Here is a 19,010-nt window from a genome sequence, read left to right on the forward strand (position 1 = left end):
TATATATATATATATATATATATATATATATATATATATATATATATATATACCACATTTTCTTTATCCATTCATCTGTCGATAGCCCACTTAGTTTTATCTCTTTTAAGATTAGAAACTTCCTGAAGATAAAGATCCCATCATCTTTGTGAAGTTAGTTATCTCCTTCTATATCTGAAGATCTCTTTGCACATGGTAGGCAATAAATAGGTTACATTGTATTGACTCTGCCACAGAGCCTAGTGCAGTTATATAAGCTAACTTTTTTTTAATACATAAAGGATTTATTTCTATTTTAGTAAATCTATAAGGTTCTAAACATTTTTCACACTTCTGCTTTCTTCCACATCATTTCTGAAACTCTGGCCCATCTTTTAAATTTCTAAATTAATATACTTTTATTGTAAAGCATCAAAGGTGAGTAGTTTATTTTTTATATTGCCTTGAGTAGTTATACCCAAATTCCTAAGTTTTGGTAGATCTAATTACACATTTCTAAAGAAATGAATTACTTGCGTTTCTGCTTGTATATTGCTGTTAAGGTGCATAATCTGTACCCACGTCATATATTCTGAATTTTGACAAAAGTCATGTCTGTTTTTTAGAGGATGAACCAGCTTCACAAACTGTTTTAAGCCAAACAGTCCCAAAGAAAACTATCCAGAGAACACAAGAAACTCCAGGTAAGAAAAGTGATTTTGTTTTTTGCCTTATCTGCCAACTTTTTTTTATGTACGCATAATAGCTTGGTTCATCAAGGGTCCCAAATCATAACTTACTCAGAGGTTCAGTGAATCTTCTCTGTAGATTGTTTATTGGATTAAGCCATATAGGCATATGTCAAGAAAAGATGGGATGGATACTTCAGTAACTACTAATTACCTGCCACTTTGTGTATGGTCATTCATTCACATAACTCTGCAGGATAGATGTACCCATTTTATAGGTGAGGAAACTGGAGCTCAGAGAAGCTAAGACTCTTCCCTACGATTACATGATATATGATGGAACCAAAATTCATACCCAGGTTTGTCTTCTCCAAAGCCTTTTCATTTTCCCCAAGCACCTCATTCTCACTCTCCTGTGTAATAATTAGATACTCAGTGAAGTTCGTTAAGTGTGGTGTGCATGATTATATCACACTTCTTTCCGTTTAAAATGGATTAAGTGGCAGGCACCTGGCTGGCTCAGCAGTAAAGCATGGGACTCTTGATCTCAGGGTCATGAATTCAAGCCCCATTTTGGGCATGGTGCCTACTTAAAAAAAATAAACAAAATAAAATAAAATGAATTAAGTAGTCTGGATAGTAAAATCATGACATGATATGGTCAGTGTTTCATCAAATCTAAAATGTCATCAGTTGTAAGATCTACCATCATTGTTTTAGGTACCACCTAGAAAGAAGATATGCTGCCAATTAAACTGTAATGTGCCATAGATGGTATGATGCATCTCAATTTCAGAGATGTTAAAGTGTAGAAATATTTGTATCTTAGTATCAATGTAACATAGAAGTAGGCTACATTGATAGTCTACTTGAGTTTTAAAAACCATTTAAACTATTTTGAAAAGCAGGGGAAAGGATTTAGTTCAGTTATTAATGCTTAGTATCCTTTAGTTTTTAGTTCCATTTATTTTCAGTTTGCTTTTTTTGATGTTAGGAAAGTCCCACAACCGTAAATAATGGTAACTATGAAACTGACCATCCCTGACTTTTTTTTTTAAACTCATATCTTGACTTGTTTCCTTATCCATTGCTTCTGATAAGATTATGCTTTTGGGGTGCCTGGATGTCTCCATCATTTAAGCATCAGACTCTTGATTTCAGCTCAGGTCATGATCTCAGGGTCCTGGGATCGAGCCCCACATTGGGCTCGCTGCTCAACGCGGAGTCTGCTTGAGACTCCCTCTGCTCCTCCTCCTGTGCATGCACGTGCGCACACACTCTCTCTTCCTCTCTCACTCTCAAATAAATCTTAAAAAAAAAAAGATGATGCTTTATAATTTGACTTATTCTGTTCTCAATTTAGAATAAAGTTCAAGTTTAGTTCCAGATAAATACACCCTTTATATTTAATGCCTATATTACTGTGTTAAGATTATAAACTCTCTTCGGGGCGCCTGGGTGGCTCAGTCCTTAAGCGTCTGCCTTTGGCTCAGGTCATGATCCCAGGGTCCTAGGATTGAGCCCCTTGTCAGGCTCTGTGCTCAGCGGGAAGCCTGCATCTCCCTCTCCCACTCCCCCTGCTTGTGTTCCTGCTGTCGCTATCTCTCTCACTGTCAAATTAATTAATTAATTAATTTTAAAAAAAAGATTATAAACTCTCTTAGAAAAATACTTTGAGGGGCGCCTGGGTGGCTCAGTCAAGCATCCAACTCTTGGTTTCACCTTGGGTCATGATCTCTTGGGTGATAAGATCGAGCCCCAAATAGGGCTCCCTGCTCAGTGGGGAGTCTGCTTAAAGCTTCTCTTCTTCTGTCCCTTCCCTCACTTGCATGCATGGTCTCTCTCTCTCGGATAAATAAATAAATCTTTAAAAAATAAAGACCTAAACCAAGGGGCCACCTTATAAAACAACCTAGTAAAGACAACTACATCATTTGTCATCTTGTTTTTGTAAGTCATGTTAAATGTTGATTAGCTTAGAAGAGGGATACAGTTTGAACTCTTCTTATTGTTCGAAGTTCCAGAATTGAATTATTTTCACATTAAAATAGCCATTGGGTTGTTCATTCAGTTCAGTCCATGTATACTTACATGATTGTTCTGTGATCAGATTCATTCTTTTCTGGAAATCATGAAGCTAATTTACAATATGAAATTATATTAGAGGAGAATTTCATTTATTTTTCCTGTAGTTAAATAGATATTTTTGTTCTAATAGTTGTGGTTCCTAGCTAAATAATCATAGATAATTATTTTTTAATGCCTACTATCGAGCACCTACTTTATGCCAGTCCCCATGCTAGATGCCGGGGGTGCAGTGGTGAGTAAAAGCAAGCAAGGGACAAAGATTGCTACAAAAGAAGGGTACTTGCTATTTTATTCTCTAATACCTCTCTTTGGTACTTTTTCTACTTCAAGTATCTTATATAAGGTTATTTACATCATAGAGCATACAGGAAATGCTTCTTAAAAGATGGGACTGAAATAGTGATTGATGTCTATAGATTAAGTTGAGCTTTAGGTTTTAACTAAATCTGAAAAGGGTGGGAATGCAGAAGAGGAAAAGAAGGAAGTTGTAATGATAGGATTATGAACATGTACAAGATTTATTTTTAAAGGTAATTCTTTAAGTTTTAAATACCTGATGTGTGAAGTACTAGCAACCAAGGTAGATATTTCATAAAATCTTAGAGCTGAAAGATTTAGGGAAGTCATCTACTCAAAGTTTCTATCAGTGCAGGTATCCCTTTGTCAACATCCATTCATATAGTGCCTGATCATTTTCACTGAAATGGAAATCATTCCCTCACTATCTGTTCTGTTTTGGAGACAACAATAATTTGTTTACTTGTTTATTTGTTCATTTCATATTTTTTTTAAATGTTTTCCTGTATTAGTGGTGAGTGAAGATCCTGTAATCAGCCTGTGTAGACCCCCTCTAAGAAGTCCAAGATCTGGTAAGAGATTGTTTTGTCTCTTGGTTTAACTGTTTTATAAATATAGTTTTATTTTTAAATAGGTTAGCACATGTATTCATATGGTTCAGAATTTAAAAGTTATTGTAAGTCTACAATGAAAAGTCTCCCCACCCTCTCTGTCCTTTACGCAGTCTCCTCATCAGAGGCAACCAATGTTTTCAGTTTCTTAGATTTTTTTTTAGAGATATTTTATGGAGATACAAGGAAATTCATGTATGAATATTTTCCTCCCTTCTTAACACAAATGTTAGCCCAATAAACACTCTTTTCTGCACCTTCCTATTGTCTGTTTTTATTTCTATTTAATATATTAACACATCTTTCCATATACATATATAAAGGGCTTCTTCATTCTTTTTAAGAGGCTGTTCTTATATGTTGCTATGATTCTTTTTGTTAGCATGATGATTTTAAACTAGGATCAGGGACTTTTTATTGTTCCCAGCATAATGCTACCAAAAAAACCAAGACTGAGGCTTTAATAGCTTAGGGCTATAAAATTTTTCTGCCTCATTTATATTTCTTTTTGACTAAAACCTCTAAAAAATGTTGCCCTTAAGTTGATTTCATGACTATAAAAGAAAACTAGTAAAGTCATTCCAAGCAGTCTACTCCTGCTTCATTTTCAGAGTTTATTAGGGGTGCTTTCTCATGGAAACTAAAAAAGAACCTTATTTATCTTCACATTAGGTTTCTACTCCTCAGTCCTTTTCTTTTTTTTTTTTTTTTTTTTTTTTTATTCATGAGAGACAGAGCGAGAGAGAAAGGCAGAGGGAGAAGCAGGCTCCCAAGGAGCAGGGAGCCCGATGCGGGACTCGATCCCAGGACCCTGAGATCATGACCTGAGCCGAAGGCAGACGCCCAACCATCTGAGCCACCCAGGCGCCCCTCAGTCCTTTTCTTTAAGAAAGAATTAGGATGGGTTTTTTTGATGGATGGATAACTGTTATTTTAAGTATTATAATGATAAAGATCTGTTAAGGTTTTGATGATGAACTTGTGGTAAAGAACCATATGATGCATTTCCTTTTAAGCTCTAATCATTTTCTTGCTATCTCTCTTGCAGATTCGGCATACAAAACAAATGGAAATACTAAAATGAGTGAATTAGGTTTGTTTATCTCTAATTCTTATAGGTTCTTCTTGAGGGTTTTGATTATCAGAATACAGGAATATACACATTTAGTCATGGGCTTGAGAATATTACTTTGTTCATTATCTCAGCTTATGGGACACTGTCCCTATGGCCATGATCTTTCTTAATCGCCCTGGTTTTTTATTCTATCTGAAATTTTGTCTGTTGTCATATTATTTAAATTTGTATATGAATGTGTAATAACAAATACATTTTAATTTTTATTAATTAGACTTCGTTAAATTCACACTGCTGAGAGAAAAGGGGATCTCAACTTACACGTTCACATTTTTTCTTGATTTAGAAAGTAAATTCTAGATGTTTTTCATAGTAAGTTCAGTGTCCTTTGCCATGTTTGTTGAATTGGTTTAAATGCTTTCCAGTGTTTGCCTTGGTGTAGGACATGAGATACCAAGAATGAACCTACATTGATTGTGGTTGGACTTAGTTTTAAGTTACAATATTTTTCTAAATTTAGAGATGAGTCAAAAGGAAGGAAGCTTCCCTTTTTTTTTTTTAATGTTGCAACTTCTTTGAAATTCATCTTCCACTTAAGTTCAGGCTGATTTCTTAGAGACTTCAGGATTTAGTGTCTGGGTACTGAAAATGTTCCTTGCAGTGTGCAACTCATCATGTGTACTCATACCCACCAGAGTTTCTCAAGTGTTCTATTTAAAAACTTAAAAAAAAAAATGTTTTTAAGTTACAGTCTCTTAACTGGAAGAGAAGTTGGAGCTGAAATAATCCAGTACTTTTACTTCCTATTGTAGATTTAGAAATTATTTTTATAAGTACTTTATAATAAGAACTAACTTTTTAAAAACTGCTTTCCTGTTTAAAGAAAAATTTCTACAGGATTAATAGAGAATGGCATCCTCTCATTCTTTTTTATACTAATGTTAGTACCTTCTTAGAGTATTAAAAGTGGCTATTCATGGAGCTTGAGTATTATTGATATCCCCAAACTATTCTTTACACTCTCCTTCCTGCAACCCCATTCTAACTCTTCTCAAAAGCATGATTGGCATTGAATAATCTGACAGGTACCGCTCTTAAAGGTGTCTATATGGGGAGTCGGCCTCTGAGTAAAATCTGACCCGCAATCCTGTTTTTATACAGCCTATGAGCTAAGAAAAGAGACCTCATATGAGTGGCTGGCAAAGTCTCAAATATTTACTATTTGGCCCTGTATAGAAAAAGTTTACCAATCCCTGGTTTATACCAGTGGCAGGAATAAAGACCACAAATTACTCAAAGTGACATTTGTTTGTTCTAAGAGTAAATTCAGAGAGTTAAATAACTTGCCTGGATGTAGATTTATTGTAGCACTCTATATTAGCCTGTATGGACAGCACAAGAAGACAGGAGGCAAAATGACTCCTATATTCTATCTAGTCTTCTCTTTGAGAAAGCACCAGAATCTCATTTACGAAATCTTCCTATCTTTGTCCCCAGACAAGAGCACAAAATAAGCAGTTTTATTTCCTTGAATATCCTTCACTTCTCACACCAGCACTCAATAAGTCTCTCGGAATAGAGACTCTATAATAAAGATATACCTGGAACTTTGTATTTTCCTTAAACTCTGTAACGAGGCAAAAGAAAGTGATACAATTAGTGGTTGGTTTCCACCAGGAGAGATGGTTGTAAGTTATCTATTCTTACAACAAACAAGTTCCTAGGACTTCTGAAAGTACCTTTTCCTAATTGGTTGAGATTATTGGAAAAGCAGTACCTCCTTCACACTCCTTTAATTATTGCCATTTGGCTACTAAATGCCACAGCTTTTATAATTATTTTTTCCTCTTGGACCCACTTTATTTGGAATCAGGGTGGGGAGGGCTCTAGGCTCGCTGGACTTAAAGACTAGAATCAAATCTTTGAAAGTGTTCAAAAATAGATAAAATCCATGAAATAGTGAATACTTCAAAAATAATGGCATAAGAAATAAATGGGGAGCTCCCTTATATAAGTTGATTAAAAAAAAAATTCTTAAATTCTCCCCCAGGCTAATTAGACAATACATACATAAACAAGACAAAAGAAACTGAATTTTAGGCAACCTTTATATGAGGGATTGATTATTAGGTGAATTGGCTCTGAACAAATTGACCTGGAGTTTAAAAAGTATGCAGAAATAAATTAGTATCAAAAAGAGAGGGATAACTACACTATTCATTTTTTTTTTACTGGTAGCTCAATGAAGGAATATATAGATTCTAAAATCAATTCGGCCTTAAATTTTGCTATACCAAGTAATTTTTAAATTATATAAAACATAATGCCCTAATATAAATGTGACTTTAGCAAAGCTGCTGTTGTAAATGAGTTACCCTTAGAAGTTGTTGTTTGTTGGAACCTCAGAAGAGTTCAGCCCCTCTGTCTTTTCTTCATCAATTTATTCAAAAAATTATTGAGATTTCTGGTTTCCCTCCCATTCCACATGTAAGAAGCTTGGAAGTCACCACACCAACCTAACAATAAATAAACACAACTGAAAAATCAAAAGCTCTTTTTGGATCTGTGAGAAAGGAGAGAACACAGGGCAAACCCCTGCCTCCCAGAGTAGAGAGACAAATACAGGATATCATGGCTTCTCAAGAGCTGACTCAAAAGTGGAGATTTCTGCAGGTACCAGTTCTGGGGTAGAAAAACCTGAGCTGTAACTGATGAATTGCAGGAGGCTCCATGTGGAGAAGTCTGAGAGTGAAAAATGCCAAGGAGACCCAGTCTCATGGGGCCCTCACTGTACTGTGAGATTTACCTCCAGGAGCTCAACCAAATCCCCATAGTATATATCAGAGAAAAATCCCGTCATGCGTTGGCAGGGAGAGGGGGAAAAGGAATCATTTTGAAATATGTCAGAGCACTCTGTTCTTAACAAGGCCTGCCTTCAGGGCAATCTAGTTAACCAGAGCCTGACCTACTGGAGTATTATCAGAGCCCAGCTGAGCTAGGGGAAGGAAATACCCTACTTTGGGCCACTCTAGACATCCTGTGCCACCTAAGGAGGAAAGAAAAACATTGAGAACCAAAGTTCACAGTTCAGAGGCATAAAGTCACTGAAAAACTAAGAATTATAGGACTATGGAGCCCTTTCCCTCCCCCCAGACCTCATCACCACATTACTAAAGGCCTGTTTACAGCAGTTCTTTTACCCAGTACATCATGTTCAGCCATCAGGACATAATCTTGAGATTAAGATGTGGTATCAAGACATACCAGAAGGCGGGGTTCCTGATTTCAGCTCAGTCCATAATCTCAGGGTCGTGAGATGGAGGAGCCCTGTGTCAGGCTCTGCACTGGGCATGGAGCCTGCTTAAGATTCTCTCTCTCCCTCTTCCCCTCACGTGTGTGTGTGCACACATTTGTTCTCTCTCTCTCAAAAGAAAAAGACCAAAAGGCAAAAAACAATTTGAAGAGACAGCCAACATCAGAACCAGATATGGCAGGAATGTTGGAGTTACAAGACCAGAAATTTAAAACAACTATGATTAATATGCTAGAGATTCTAACGGATAAAGTAGACAGCATGCACAAACAGATGGACAATGTAAACAGAAATAAGGAAATCCTAAGAATCAGGAAGAAATGCTAGAGATTAAAAATAAAAACAAAAACAAACACTAATAGAAATGAAGCCTGCCTTTGATGGACATACTAGATTGGACTGTGCTAGAGGGCATATCGATAGAATTCTCAAATGATAATGTGATGTGATAGAGGTGTTAACTAACGCTGTGGTGGTGGTAATGCAATATATAAATGTATCAAGTCAGCATGTTGTATACAAACTTACACAATGTTATGTGTCAGTTATAACTTAATTTTAAAAACTAGAATTCTCAACCAAAAAGCAGAAGAAACAAGGACTGAAAAAAAAACATCCAAGGACTATACAGCTATAAAATGTGTAACACACATAATCAGAGTGCCAAAAGAAGAAAAAAGGAACAGAAGAAATACTTGAAACAATAATGATTAAGAATTTCCCCAAGTTAATGTCAGACACCAAATCACAGATTCAGGAAGCTCAGAGAACACCAAGCAGAATAAATGCCAAAAAAAATACACGTGGGTGTTTATCATTTTCAAACTACAGAAAATCAAAGATAAAACCTGGAAGAAGCTAGAGGAAGAAAACACCTGACCTATAAAGGAACAAAGATAAGAATGACATCCAACTTTTCTTCAGAAACCATACAGGCAAGAAGAGAGTGGAGTGAATGATTTTAAGTGTTGAGATAAAAAAAAAAAAAAATGACCAAGCTAGAATTCTGTACCTTGCAAAATTATCTTTCAAAGGTAAAGCCTTTAGCCAGGCTAACCAAGGAAAAAAGAAAAAAGAGAAACTAAGAAAAAAACGACACAAATTACTATAGATAGAAGCAGAGGAAATACTTCCCAACTCATTCTGTGAAGCCAGCATTCCCCTAACACCAAAACCAGACAAATACAAGAAAACAAAACTACAGATCAATATCTCATGAACATAGATGCAACAGTCTTCCACAAAATACCAGCAAAATGAATCCAAACTACAAAAAGAATTAGAGGCACCTGGCTGGCACAATCAGTAGAGCATGGGACTCTTGATCTAGGGATTGTGAATTCAAGCTCCACATTGGGTGTAAAGATTACTTAAAAATTTTTTTTAAACCTTAAAAAAAGGCACACTAGAACCGAGTAGGATTTGTCCCAGGTACACAAGGCTGGTTCAACATTTGAAAATCTATCACATCAACTAACTAAAATAGAAAAGTCATATGATCATGTTGATAGATGCAGAAAAAGCATGTGACAGAATCCACCACCCATTCATGATAAAGACTCTATCAGTAAACTAGGAATAGAGGGGATCTTTCTCAACTTTACAAGACTACAAAAAATCTTAACAGCTAACCTCATAATGGTGAGAAACTGGAAGCTTTTGTGTTAGTATCACTGCTAAAAATAAATAAGCTATCAAGGTATGAAAAGACATAAAGGAACCTAAATGCATATTTAGGCAGAGATGGCCCTGCTCACCATTCCTTATCAACATTGTGCTGGAAGTTCTAGCTAATGCCATAAGACAAAAGGAAACAAAAGGTATACAAGTTGGGAAGAAAAAATAAAACTGTTCACTGGTAACATGATCATCAGTGTAGAAATCTAAAAGAATGGACAAAAAATAGGAACTAATAAGCAATTATAGCAAGGTTACAGGATGCAAGCTTAATATACCAAAGCTAATCACTATTGTACATACCAGCAATGAACAAGAGAAATTTGAAATAAAAAACAATACAATTTACAATAGCATCCCTTCCCCAAATGAAATACTTAGGTATAAATCTAAGAAGTTTTATACAAAATCTGTATGAGAAAAACTACAAAACTGATGAATAAAATCAAAGAATTTACTTAAAAAAAGGGAGATTCCACATTTATGGATAGGACAACTCAGTGTTGTCAAGGTGTCAGTTCTTTTCAACTTAATATATAGATTCAGTGCATTCCCAATGAAAATCCCAACAACTTATTTTGCGGATATTGAAAAAATGATTAAGTTTATGTAGAGAGTTGAAAGATCCAGAATAGCCAGCACAGTATTAAAGAATGAAGTAGGAGGGCTCAACCTCCAGTAATCGAGACAGTGTGGTATTGGTAAAACAGTAGACAAATAGATCAATAGAATAGAATAGAGAACCCATAAATAGACCCACGTGTAGTCAGCTAATCTTTGACAGAGGAGTGAAGGCAATAGAATAGAGGCAAAGAGAGTCTTTATTAAAGAGTGCTGGAACAACTGGATCTACAGGTAAAAAAATGAATGTAGACACAGACCTTAAACTCTTTGCAAAAATTAGAATGTATCACAGACTTAAATATAAATTTTTTAAAAACTAGAAAACAACTGAAGATACCAGGAGAAAACCTAGAGGACTTTGGATGTGGTGATGCCTCTTTAGATATAAACCAAAAACACAACCCATGGAAGAATTGGTAAGCTGAACTTCACTGAAGTTAAAAACTTCTGCTCTGCAAAAGACAATGACAAGAGAATAACACAGGCCACAGACTGAGAGCAAATACTTGCAAATGACACATCTGATAAAGGACAGTTATCCAAAATATACGAAGAACTCTTAAAACTCAACAATAAGAAAACAACCCGATTGAAAAATGAGCCAAAGACTTAACATTGACACCTCAACAACAGATACACAGATGGCAAATAAGCATATGAAAAGATGGTCTACATTAAATGTCATCAGGGAAATGCAGTTTAAAACAAGATACCACTACATACCTATTAGAATAGCCAAAATCCAGAAGACTGGCAGCACCAAATGCTAACAAGAATGTGGAGCAAGAGGAAGTCATTCATTGTTAGTGGGCAGGTAAAATGGTACACTTTGAAGACAGTTGGATAGTTTCTTACAAAACTAACCACATTCTTACTATATGATCCAGCAATTACACTCCTTGATATTTACCCAAAGGAGTTGAAAACTTAATGTTTACAAAAAAAAAAACCTGCACACACATTAATAGCAGCTTTATTCATAATTGCCAAAACTTGGAAGCAACCAACATGTCGTTCAGTAGGTGAATGGATAAATAAACTGGCACATCCAGACAACGGAGTATTATTCAGTGCTAAAAAGAAATGAGCTATCAAGCCATGAAAAGACATGCAGGAACCTATATGACATTCTGGAAAAGACAAACCTATTGAGACAGTAAAAAGATTAGTGGTCATCAAGGATTTGGTGGTGGTGGTGGTGGTGGTAGGGGAAGGATGAATGGGACAGAGCACAGAGGATCTTTTAGGGCATAAAAATACTGTGTATGATACCATAATGATGGGTACATGTCATTATACATTTGTCTAAACCCACAGAATATGCAACACCAAGAGTGAATTGTAAATTAGGGTCTTTGGGTGATGTGTAAATATAGATCCATCAATGACACCACTTTTCAACAAATAGAACACTGGTGGGAGATGTTGATAATGGAGGAGGCTATGCCATGTGTAGGACAGGGACCATATAGGAAATCTATCTGCCTTCCCCTCAGTTTTGCTGTGAATTTAAACTGCTCTTTAAAAAGAATTAACTAAAAAAGTAATTATGCCATTATAAATGAGACTGATGCAGTGGTAGATGGGTAGTAGACTAGAAATCAAAAGAGCTTGTGTTCAGGTCCTTTTTTCATCATTTGTTCAGACACCCTTAGAAAAGTCACTTAATATCAATGAGCCTTACCTAGGAGAGTATTTCCTTATGACGTTATGGGAATCAGATTGCAGACATGAAGGTTTTTTTTGAAAACTAGCAGCATGCAAATATTAAGGGCTTAACTATTATTAAGATAACGACTTAAGGCGTAACCATTGATGCTTTTTTTTTTTTAAAGATTTTATTTATTCATTTGACACACAGAGATACAGAGAGAGAGCATGAGCAGGGGGAGAGGCAGAGAGGCAGGGGGAGAGGCAGAGCCCCCATGTGGGGCTCAATCCCAGGACCCTGGGATCATGACCTGAGCCGAAGGCAGACGTTTAACCATCTGAGCCACCCAGGCACCCTGTAACCATTGATTCTTAAGAAAACATCTTTTGTTTGCGTGCTATGAGATTAGTTATATGAATAAAGAATGTAAACTGCTGTACAAAAGACAAGTACAATAATAGTTACATGCTTAGAGAACTCCAAAAGGGGAATGATATCTTTTTATATGAATGGAAATATTTATGAAAAAATTTTAAGAGAATAGCACTAAGGCAAGTTTGACTTTCCATTTTTCTGCTTGGAAAAGAAAATTGAAAAGACAGTCTCCCTAAAGATCCTAGATTAAAATGCAATATAATATACCAGATTCTAGCTTTTTAAGAGTACATAGTATATGTAGTTACGGTTAGTTTTTTTCTTATACCAAAAATACTGGCAAAAATATTTCACATGTTGACTTACACTTGCCACTATTGTAGTAGGAGTAGTTTGACTAGTGTTATATTAATATAATTAAACTGGTATGAAGAAAAGATTCCCAAATTCACCATATGATGTGTTGGCACTTGCCTTCCACAGTGGTTTTCCCTTTTGAAAAGCAAATAGGGATTAAAATCATTAGAAGGAAAAGCTAAAAAGAAACAGATTTCAGCTTTGTGAGCAGTCTGATTCATGCTACTTCTCAAATGATCATTCAGCAATGTTTTAGCCCAATTATGCAATGCCACATTTGGGTTTATCTCCCTTTAATAAAAATCTTTCAGAATAGCCCTACATTTAAAATTTGTTTGATACATTTTCTCATTTGTCTTTGTCCAAATTCTCTGGCTCTGAGAAATAGTGGTGTTCATGAACTTGCTGGAGCTAGACAGTTTCTTTCCCTCTTTCTTTCTTCCTTTTTGGATGTATCAGTGCAATAAAAGAACTGGTTCATCAGTTCTGCCAGGATGGTGGGTTTCTTAAGAGAGCGTAGGGAATCTGGCAAATAGGAGAACGAGAATACAGTTAACCTTTATAGGGACTGGAATATTTGTCAACGGAGAATTTAATGTTTTCTGCAAACGGTACATTTTAGAGTACAAATGGACCTGCGGCTGAAGGAAAAATAAACTCTTCCTGATTCTAGTTTGTATCAGACTTATTTCTGAAATAACCTAGAGGGATATAATATATATTTTTTTAAGATTTAATAGAAAAAAAAGCTTAGTTGGTCTGTCTCTATGTTCACTTTCCTAAATTATATGCTCTTGTTTATTCCTGAGCTTTAGCTTCTGATACTATGTATGACATGTCTGCTTTTCTTTTCTAGAAGCCACCGGTGTCCAACAGAAGGTCAATTTTTCTGAAGGAGGTATTTTCTTTTAAAATATTCTAAGTCTTTTTTTTTCCCCATTAACATGAGGTGCAATTTTGACAGGTATTTGAGAGCAGAAAATCGTGTATTTTTCTTCACAAAAAAAGAAAAAAAATCCATGCTTATCTGATTGGCCAGTAAAATAGGATAGTGTGAGCGATGATAGTCTTTATATGCATTTTAAGCATCTTTTTTCTGAGTTAATAATTTTAAGCAAAGTTAATTTAAAAAGGTTCTGGCATATGCTGGCCTATGACTATGGTATTAAAATAATCATTTTTTCAAAATCAGTCTGTGAATAGTACAGTAAAATTTAATCCATTTTAGAACCCACCATAATCTAAGGTTACCTGCATACTGAAATGTTTGTTATGGGTGTATGTGTACATCCCCCTTTCAGAAACACAGATGGACATATGTAAATACATGTGTGTGCACATACTAATCTTGTCTGAATTTGCACACTGACTATATGTAGTTCCTCCCATAAGGTAGAATTTTTCCACTATTTAATGCTCATTTGCTTACTCTCTGACTCGACAGTAAAGCTTCAGAATATAATCGTGTAGATACTACTCTGAATATTTGAGATATAATTATGTACCTCAGAGAACAATATGCTCGATTTTAGCTTATGTGAAAATTTGTGATCCAGAATAGTAAGCATAATAAATAGCAATTCTGTATCTGATATTTAGAGAAGCTTCATTTTAATGTTGAATTACTTATTTTTCTAGATCTTTAGAGCATTAGAATAAAGACTATACTAGTGTATTATTTACTTCTTTTTAGGAGAAACTGAACAGGATGATCAAGACAGCTCTGACAGTGATATCACTACTCTTAAGGTCATATCCGGGGATTCTCTTGATTCTGGAGGTAACATTGCTTTATATACGTATGACTGTATTTTAGGAGCTGTCTTTTTAGTTAAAATATAAAGGTATTTGTGAGTCTGCTTTTTAAAAAATACTTCAAAGTATTTTATAAAAACAACTTTTTAAAAAGTTGTGTACTTTTTAATATTTATTAAAATTATTGATTTCATGTGTGCATCTAATTAGTAATGTAGTGCCATGTAACATCTAAACAAATAAGTCACTTTTTAGCCTACTTTGATATTGATGAAATATAAGATATTTTTTGTGCTCAAAAGAAGTAGTTTTTTAAAAAAACATTATAGAGAGGGACGCCTGGGTGGTTCAGTCAGTTAAGCATCTAACTTAGGCTCTGGTCATGATCCAGGGTCCTGGAATTGAGCCCCATGTTGGGTTCCCCTCTTAGCAGGGAGTCTATTGTCCCTCTCCCTCTGCCCCTCCCTCCTCTTGTGTACTTATGCGTGTGTGTGTATGTGTGTGTGTGTGTGTGTATGCGTGTATGCACACCCTTGTTCTCTCCCTCTCAAATAAAATCGTTAAAAAATTTTAAAAATGTTATAGAGAAACTGATCTCATTGGCAGTGGTACTCATTACACTATCAGGAATGTTAGTTAGCTTTTAGGAAGTTTTGTTTTTGTTTTTGTTTTTAGTTTTATTTTATTATGTCGTGTTAATCACCATACATTACATCATTAGTTTTTGATGTAGTGTTCCATGATTCATACCTCTTTAATACCCATCACCAGGCTAGCCCATCCACCCACACTCCGCCCCACTAGAACCCTCAGTTTGTTTCTCAGAGCCCATAGTCTCTCATGGTTCGTCTCCCCCTCCGATTTCCCACCCTTCATTTTTCCCTTCCTACTGTCTTTTTTTTTAAAATATAATGTATTATTTGTTTCAGAAGTACAAGTCTGTGATTCAATAGTCTTACACAATTCACAGCGCTCACCATAGCACATACCCTCCCCAATGTCTATCACCCAGCCACCCCATCCCTCCCCGCCCACTCCAGCAACCCTCAGTTTCCTGAGATTAAGAATTCCTCATATCAGTGAGATCATATGATACATGAAGTTTTAATATACCTAAGTAATTGCTTTTATCTCTGGATTGTTCAAATTCACACCAGGTCAGTAATAACAGTTTATGATTGTTCACATGAATTTGTGTTTTATTAAAGGAAAGAATTGACTGAAGAGAAAAAAAATACCAATTGAGGCCTAAGAGAGTGCTGAACCAATTTGTAAACTCTGTAAATAATGAATAATTTGTATTTTAGTCCTCTGAAAGAGTAATTCTCCACTTTCCCTCACCACCTTTTGAGAATTTCCGTAATTCCAGTTTTACCTCATCATTCCATTTTAAAAATAAGCTCATAAACTGGTTTATGGGCATTTGGTATTCTCTATATTTCCCACCCTTCCTCATTTTCCCCCATTCTTTCTTGATACAGAAATCCCAAAGGAGATATGCACCATTCTAGCATAGTGGTTAAGAACATGGGCTCTGGAGCCAGAATCCCTGGGTTCCACTCCTCCACTACTAGGTTGGTGCCCTCAGGCCATTGTTTAACTTCTGTGTTCCTCAGTTTCCTCATCTGGGTTGTTAAGAGGTTAAATTAATTCACATGTGCAAGCACCTAGAAAGTACCTGTCACGTAGTAAACACTTAAATTAAGTGTTCTTATTAGTTTTGGTATATGTATACACAAAGCTCTAAAAATTAGAGACTGATTAAGCCATTCATATGGCCAGTAATTTGATGCCATTGCCACTAGCATATAGTTCTTCAAAACTACATAAACCGCAGGCTCTGTGATCCCTTTAGAATTCTAATAAATTCTTAATGAAGCACAGACCCACATGCAGAAGAGAACTCTAGCTAAAGAACAAAAAGGGGAGCATATTAAGAAGAATACAGATCTTCCTAGATTATTTTCTGGGCTAATTATCACCGAAGAGGTACAAGAATAAACAAATGAGCAAGGGGATAAAAAGAGAGAGAGAGAGACAAACCAAGAAACAGACTCTTAACTGTAGAGAACAAACTGACCAGAGGGGAGGGGGGGGGGGGGATGGGTGAAACAGGTGATGGGGATTAAGGAGTGCACTTACTGTGATGAGCACCAGGGATTGTGTGGAAGTGTTAAATAACTTAATTGTACATCTGAAACTAATATTATACCATATGTTAACTAACTAGAATTTAAATAAAAACAAAACAAAGATCCATTGGAGTGCAGGAAGAAAATATTAGAATCTCATGTATATTTGTATTTTATTTCATTTAAAATGTCTATTTTTATTTTATAATAAATGCAACACATTAGTCAATACATTATTTCAGTAATACATGTATATGTTTTGGAGATTGATGCTCAAATTTTTTTAGTAATAGGAATACGGTAACAAAAATATTTAGCTACCTACCCTGAATATGTCAAAGGCTCCTGCTTCTGATTGCTTTTGAACAGGTTTAGTTATGATTTCCATTTTTATATGAAAACAAGATTTTAAAGAGAGTAGACTAAAATATGTAATGTATTGGCCACTTACAAGAAAAATTTGAGGCAAAATGGGTATTAATGATTTCAAGAAGATCCATTATAAACTTTCAAAATGTTCCCCAACTCAAAGCTTTTTATTATCTCCCTTACCTCATGCCATGTTCTATATCTTACATTTTTTTCTTTAGGAAGTGGTTAAGGAAAGAGATAATTAGTTAATTTTTTAAATACAACATGACTCTTTAGAAACTTTTTAAAAATAAATTGTGAGCCCAAGTGTTGAATTCCCTGGGGTATTACTGAATATCTTTGCTCCTTTGATTACTCATTGTTCTCTTATAAAATATGCATTTAAAAAGTACAGTATACTTTACAGTGTACTATATTTATTTTTGTTGTTTTTTTAGATCAAACCCCCAGATCATCAACTCAATATCCAGAATCATTTTGGCAGTCATCACGAAGTAAGTAAAACCATGTCTTCAACTCTTAAAAGTCTACCTGTATGTGTGGTCAAATGTTTTTATTTTTGAAGATCCTCTTTTCCAGTTTAACATGAAATGTTGAAAAAGAGGTCTAGTGAATGCTAAAAAACTCACCCAGCATCTTGAATTTGCTTCAGCTCTGTACTCAAGCTTGAATTTTATTTTAAAAAACAAGGATCTGCATTCCGTGACTTGTTGAATGTCCTTGCTTCCCATATAAATTTGTTGGCTGTTTTTAGTTTAACTAATGTAGTTTGAATGTACTTATATGGACATTTTCTAATAAGAATATAAAATTTTATGTGTAGTATGATTTGAGCTCTATTGCAAAAGTTTGGAAGTTGAATAAGTAATAAACCAAGGTATAGTAAAAAGTTAATGATAAGCTAGGTGGTAGGTATATAAAAATCTTAGAATCTCGCTTAAAATCTTGAAAATTTTCACAATGTGTTGAGCAATTTTAACAAAAGAAAAGATTGGAAAGTAATATACTAAAATGCTAATAACGATTTGTTCAGGATGGTAGAATAACTGGTGACATTTTTCTTTTCCTTCTGTATTTTGCAGATTATCTACAGTGGATATGTATTTCTTAGGTTAAGCAGAAATGATCTGTTTTTTCTTTTCCATTTTTATTTTTTATTTTTTATTTTATTTTTAAAGATTTTATTTATTTATTTGAGAGAGAGAGAATGAGAGACAGAGAGCATGAGAGGGAGGAGGGTCAGAGAGAGAAGCAGACTCCCTGCCGAGCAGGGAGCCCGATGCGGGACTCGATCCTGGGACTCCAGGATCATGACCTGAGCCGAAGGCAGTCGCTTAACCAACTGAGCCACCCAGGTGCCCCTCTTTTCCATTTTTAAACCAAGTCCCAGAATTTGAGTTAGTTATTAATCAACCTAAAATATCCTTGTATATAAAATCTTCAAGGACTTTTTTTTTCTTTCCACATCACCTTTTCTGAAATACGAGACTGTATTTATTTATTTACTTATTTATTTATAAAGATTTTATTTTTTTTATTTGACAGAGAGAGAGACAGCACAAGCAGGGGGAGCGGCAGGCAGAGGGAGGGAGAAGCAGACTCCCCTGCTGAGCAGGGAGCCCGATTCGGGGCTCCATCCCAGGACCCTGGGATCATGACCTGAGCCAAAGGCAGACACTTAAACTGACTAGCCACCCAGGCATCCCATGAGACTGTTTTTAAGGAAAAAGTCTTTAGAAATCTGTTTTGTAATCACTGTTTATAGAATTCCACTTTATTTCACTTTATATATATTTAGTTTTTAGAAGGTTCTGGGTTTGAACTTAAAACTGCAATAAAACAAAACCCACTAAGACACAAAAATAAATCATTTGTGGAAAATTACTTGCTGAATCATCTTATATCTTTGCCCTTTGTTATTCTACATCTTTGATTTTTGGAAGCTCTTAAAAGTATCTCCCTATATAAATTATGCTACATGCATACAGTGGAATACTTTTTAGTTATGAAAAATT

General features: G+C 35.3%; 1 protein-coding gene across 3 annotated transcripts in view; it reads left to right on the forward strand.

The window, feature by feature from the left end:
- TOR1AIP1 (torsin 1A interacting protein 1) overlaps positions 1-19,010 on the forward strand; it is a 35,287-nt gene that overhangs the window by 2,509 nt on the left and 13,768 nt on the right. For 2 of the 3 annotated variants that reach the window (XM_021682763.1, XM_021682764.1), the window contains exons 2-7: positions 606-683; positions 3,566-3,625; positions 4,713-4,757; positions 13,593-13,634; positions 14,430-14,516; positions 17,433-17,489. In XM_021682763.1, the coding sequence (XP_021538438.1) occupies positions 606-683; positions 3,566-3,625; positions 4,713-4,757; positions 13,593-13,634; positions 14,430-14,516; positions 17,433-17,489 (369 nt within the window). The remainder of the gene's footprint in view (positions 1-605; positions 684-3,565; positions 3,626-4,712; positions 4,758-13,592; positions 13,635-14,429; positions 14,517-17,432; positions 17,490-19,010) is intronic. The other variant, XM_044916380.1, reaches the window with a different exon arrangement.

This window comes from Neomonachus schauinslandi, chromosome 6 (genome assembly GCF_002201575.2).
Source record: "Neomonachus schauinslandi chromosome 6, ASM220157v2, whole genome shotgun sequence".
Taxonomy (NCBI): domain Eukaryota; kingdom Metazoa; phylum Chordata; class Mammalia; order Carnivora; family Phocidae; genus Neomonachus; species Neomonachus schauinslandi.